Source organism: Pundamilia nyererei, unplaced genomic scaffold (genome assembly GCF_000239375.1).
Source record: "Pundamilia nyererei isolate P.nyererei 1_Seehausen unplaced genomic scaffold, PunNye1.0 scaffold00049, whole genome shotgun sequence".
Taxonomy (NCBI): domain Eukaryota; kingdom Metazoa; phylum Chordata; class Actinopteri; order Cichliformes; family Cichlidae; genus Pundamilia; species Pundamilia nyererei.
This window is the reverse complement of record NW_005187450.1, coordinates 3,502,931-3,508,169: the sequence shown is the minus strand read 5'-3', so window position 1 is coordinate 3,508,169 and position 5,239 is coordinate 3,502,931. Positions and strand designations below refer to the sequence as shown.

The following is a 5,239-nucleotide window of genomic DNA, read 5'->3' as shown; positions in this document are numbered from 1 at the left end:
CAGCTTTGTTTCTGAAACAAAAAAAACAAAAACAAAAAAAAGGAAGCCAAAAAATAAAATATAAATCACCATACAGAACACTTTCTTTGAAGTCATAATTGTGAATTTACTGAGTCATGATTTTAATGAATTTCTACAGATTCCTTGGTCTGGATTACACCAAATCATCCAATTCAATCATTCAATTAGATTTTCAACAAACACCCCCATTTTTGCTGAATGCAAGAAATCTGTTTGGATTAGTTAGTCATTTTTAAACCAGCCCTCTTCACAGCCTGTGAGCCTCACCGTCTGTGGTCTCCTCGCATAAAAACAGTCACACAGTCCGACACATCATTGCTCCTGCAGGAGGCAACACACAGACAGACACACACACACACACACACACACACACACACACACACACTTTTTTAAAACCCCAAACTCTTTAGAGGACAATACATGAAGCTTGAGTCTAGAAAGGAAAGAAAAAAAAACCAAAAAAAAACGAAACAGTCTTTCACTGATCAACTGTGTTCACCTCTTCTTGCAGATTAATAAGTGGAAGAGATTATCAGAAGAGGGTTAGAGCTTTTTTTTGTTTTTTTTTTTGTTTTTGTTTTTTTAAACAGACAACGTGTGTGAGCAACTTATGAAAACTTGCCAATCAATGAAAGACTTTAGACATTCAGCCAGCGTGAAGCCACTTAAACACACGACTAACTGTTACCTGTGCAAGTTAGGGAAGATCATTTAAGGAAGAGAGATGGACGGAAAGAACAGATCAAAGAAAAAAAAAGAAAGAAAAAAAAAGGGACCTGTGACAAAAATGCTTGCACTCATGGTTTAACTTGGGATAGCCTTCTTTCGTTTTCTTTTTACACCAAACCATCATGATATTGCCTTAAATGTTTAAAAGAAGGAAAGAAACAGATCAACATAAACCCAGAAGACATCCCCGTCGCCGTTGCTGACACGCGTCCTCCCAAGCACGCGGTCTATCCGTCCGTCTGTCACTGTGCTCTGTCTGTCTGTGTCCCTACAGGGCCAGCTTGCCAATGATGACTCCAATCACAAAGAAGAGCACGCAGAACGCCAGCACGCGGGTGCTTAGGCCTTCGTCCCTCACGGCTGTGGTGGCCATGGTGGAGGAGGAGTGAGCGGGGGCCAATGATGTCACCTTTCTCTTCCGCAGACCATCATCCTCCTGTGATGAAGACAAGGAGTCAGAAATACAAATACGCGCTTATAAGTTAACTTTTAATTTGTTAGAATTTGTCACTCCGCATCTCAATGATAGCTTATCAAAAATCTGATATTTATTTTTATATGTTATTACTGGATTTTTAAACAATGTTTACACCAGGATCATTTTCCATCATTTAACAAAGAGCCAGCATAGTGAAGAGTTTTGCTTTTCTGTTGCAAGCAGCTATAACACTGCTGCCTTCAAGTGCTGTCAGAATTTTTTAATTATCATCAAACTACAGAAAACAAACAAACAAACAAACGAAAAAAAAAAAAAAATCACGGATAATAACAATGCCGATATCAAAAGGACAAGGAAGCTTGCGGGAAATTTTATGCCTGAATATAAAGCTTTACATACAAAACATACAATTTTTACAAATGCGCAATGTGTCCCCCTCTCCATGCATGGCATTTGTCCATAACATAGCCAAACTTGTCCCATACTTTTGCAAGCGTGTCTGGAGTCACTGCAGCCACTGCTGTTGCTATGATAGACCCAGTATGATGATTGTATATCATATATGACTGTATGTTTGTTCCCACACTCCTCCTAGACGACTGATTTAATTTTCCTGAAACTACCTATGGTTTGTAGTATGTTGAGTGATTGAAACTACAACATCAAATAAAAATTACTTTTTCTTTTTCAGTGCATTTGTATTTGGAAACTTCGTGACCAAGGCCGGTTCATAAATGTATGTTGTTTTTACGCATCTAAATAAAACATAATGTTTAGGTTTATATCCATGTTACAAGGACACTTTAATGGTCACCAGAGGGTCTAAGTTCTAAGAACTGGCAAGACTTTACTTGCCATCTGGTGTGTCTATACGATTGGACAGCATTATTTGAGAGAGAGGGAAATCTTCCTGGATATTTGCATCGCTGGGAATGGCAGGTGTGGTTGTTCATTCCTTTAAGGTAAAGTACTGACTTGCCTCCGGAGTAATTCCATTTTAATTTCTGTTTCCAATTAAAATCCCCTATTATTCATATTAAAGAGAGGGTTAAAGTGTAACTTCTAGCAAAACTTTGCTACAGTGATCGTGTAGAAGTGTAGTTTTAAACATTGCTCTAAATCACCTTTACTCGCAATTTTGTAGTAATTAACCTATTCAGGTTTATGATTTATAAGCTGGTAAACATTTACACATAACAGAAAAGACATTCATAAGAATCAGCGTAAAGAGCTGACAATGATATGAGCCATACCACATACAGGATGGGGTCACTGCCATTCGGTCCTTTCTTTTCATTCTGTTTCACGGTCCTAATGCATCTCTAATGGTTTCAAGTTGTCAGTAATTAAATGAGGTTTCTTTAAAATCCTCACTGACAAGTCTGACGTAGGCCTGTTCTGAATGCAGTTATTTTCCTTACTTAGATGCTGTCTAGGGACAATTCTCTGGACTCGAGCAATGACAAAAATACTTTGAGAAAACTCAGGCAGTCATTGAGTCATTTCATTCTCTGCTTCACGTTAATGTAGTGCAGCACTAGTTGCACTAGTCAAAATATATTTCCTGGAATAAAACATTTTATTTCAGTGTTTTGTTTTGTTTTTTTATTTCAGACTTGGTCTTGTTCCTCCTATATTTAAGAGTAAACTCCACAGCAATGCTTCTTCTGTTAGCACAAGAGAAGACGAGCTAGAGCAGAAAATACAAGTCTGACTGGAATATGAGACAGACACACAGGCTCTTATTTGTTTTAGCGCGTCTCACCCTGATCTGTTTGTTTTCTTCCCGTAGCCTCTGCACTTCCATCTGCAGTCGCTTGCACTCCTCCATGATCTTCTTCACTTCTCCATCATCCAGCGAAGCACTGGCTGACTTGGGCAGGACAGAGTGCTCAGTCTTAACAGAGGCAGAGGAAGACACAGTTTTGATGATTTCACTCTCATGCTGTGGAGAGAGAGTGAAGATGGGGAGTGGTCGGTGGGATGAGAGTGGAAGAAAAAAAAGGAACGAGGGGACATGCAAAGACAAAGCATGGAGATTAAAGTGGAAGCAAATCACAAAACAAAATAAATCACGAGATGGGTGATACAGTGATGTGTAGCTGATGAATACAAGACAAAAAAAAAAAATGCTGACAGAAGGAAAAAAACTAAAAACTACTACTCCACTGAAACAGAAATTAAATGGTTTAGTCTGATTTTATTCTTTGAAGGGGACCTATTGTGCTTGTTTTCAGCTCCATACTGTTATTCATTGTTGCTGCTAGAGCTCGACATGATTTACAAATTGAAATATTCCTTATTCATCTTATACTTTGCCTTGGCACAGTCAAACAGTTGATCCACAGTCTGAAACGAGCCCTTTTAGTTCCTCACCTTTTAACGCTGCACTCTGTTTTAGCAAACCTTCTTTTGATTGGCTGCCTCCTCTCAAACAGAAGGTTTGGGCAGCTTGGTGGGGTTCCCGTGCTTTCAGCCAGATTACTGCTTACAACTTTTCTGTCACAACAGGTCCCACTAAATACTCAGTCAGCATATAATCTGTTACTACAGACAGCTATTATTATGTACTTAAATCAATGAAGTACACAGTGGAACAACCGTTTGTGGAGCTCATTTGGGGTGTGAAAAAAATGTGACTGAATGTTTAAAGTGATGTGGCAAATGTTGAAGTGAAGAGAAACACTTACAGTTTTGTCATTTTCTAGAGGCATCTCAAATGCACATCTCAACTTTGAATCCATCAGCTCTTCAGGCTTTGCCTCCTTCCACTGTTGACAAGAAAATGAAAAAGGGAACCTTTAGATTTTTCTTTTTTTTGTATCACAACTTCATTTTTCACTAATATCCATACTTCAAAGTAAATTCTCAACAGAAATGACCAACTTTACATTTTCAGGCTTAGGGAGCTGCATAAAAATGTATACATTTGTCAAACAGTTTTAAAAAAGCTTTTGCGGAATGAGACAAATACATTGAGTGAGCTACACTATTCAAGTGTTCAGCTGAAGATCGACTTTTGGAAGACACAGATGCCACTAACGCAACTAAACAAAACAAAACTCAGGGCCGAGAGGCAATGTAAGAAATTTAAACCCTTCAGATTCTCCAGTAATAAGGTATCTCCCCCCCCCCCAAAAAAAAGGAAAATAGTATGCTTAGGTACTCACAACTCCTTCCATGTCAGTCATGTCATATGGAGCCAGCATGGACTGCACCATGAATTTGTGTTTACTCTTTTCATTGGGGTCATAGTCAAAAGGCTGTAGCATAACTGTGGGCAAAAACAAAGACAGAATGAAGAAACCAGCATTTGCCTGTCTCATAAACCAATAGAACACAGAACACATTACATGTTGAAAATGGAAACAAATGTACAATGTCAAGAAAAATATTAGCCATTTTGAATTTGAAGAAAATCGCTGAATTTGAAGAATTTGTAGCAACATGTCTCAAAAAAAGTTGGGACAGAGCCATGTTTACTGTGGTTTACCATTCCCTCTTTTTTTAACAACAGCCCATAAAAACCAGAGGAAATGGGACCAGTTGCTGGACTTTCAGGGGAGTAATAGTGTCCCATTCTTGTCTGTTATAAGCTTCTTGCTGTTTTTGGCTGGTAAAAGGTCTGGACTGCAGACAGGCTAGTTCAGCACTTGGACTCTTTTACTAGAAAGTTATGCTGTTATGATAGCTGCAGTATGCTGTGTTTTATTGTCTCGCTGAAATATTCAAGGCCTTCCTTGAAAAAGACGACCTCTAGATGAATATGTTGCTCTAAAGCTTGTATGTACCTTTCAGGACTTATTGTGTCTTTCAAGTAGTACAAGCTAGAGCAGGGTGATAAGACCAAAAATATTTATCACGATATACTAGGGCTGCTCGATTATGGCAAAAATGATCATCACGATTATTTTCACTGAAATTGAGATCTCAATTATTTGACGATATTTATTTAACCCTTTAAGACCTACCATAGAACCAAGTCCGCCAGAGCTTATATTATTATTATTTTTATTTTATTTTTTATTTGTTTTACACGCTGTAGTGCCA

At 38.3% G+C, this 5,239-nt stretch overlaps 1 protein-coding gene across 2 annotated transcripts in view; it reads right to left on the bottom strand.

Moving 5' to 3' along the window:
* Positions 1–588: 588 nt before the first annotated feature.
* LOC102198338 (vesicle-associated membrane protein-associated protein B/C) overlaps positions 589–5,239 on the bottom strand; it is a 9,312-nt gene continuing 4,661 nt past the window's right edge. Inside the window, exons 3-6 of one of the 2 annotated variants that reach the window (XM_005733035.1) lie at positions 4,360–4,463; positions 3,880–3,960; positions 2,955–3,134; positions 589–1,186 (exon numbers count right to left, since the gene is read on the bottom strand). In XM_005733035.1, coding sequence (XP_005733092.1) covers positions 1,019–1,186; positions 2,955–3,134; positions 3,880–3,960; positions 4,360–4,463 — 533 coding nt within the window. In that variant the 3' untranslated portion in view covers positions 589–1,018. The remainder of the gene's footprint in view (positions 1,187–2,954; positions 3,135–3,879; positions 3,961–4,359; positions 4,464–5,239) is intronic. The other variant, XM_005733036.1, reaches the window with a different exon arrangement.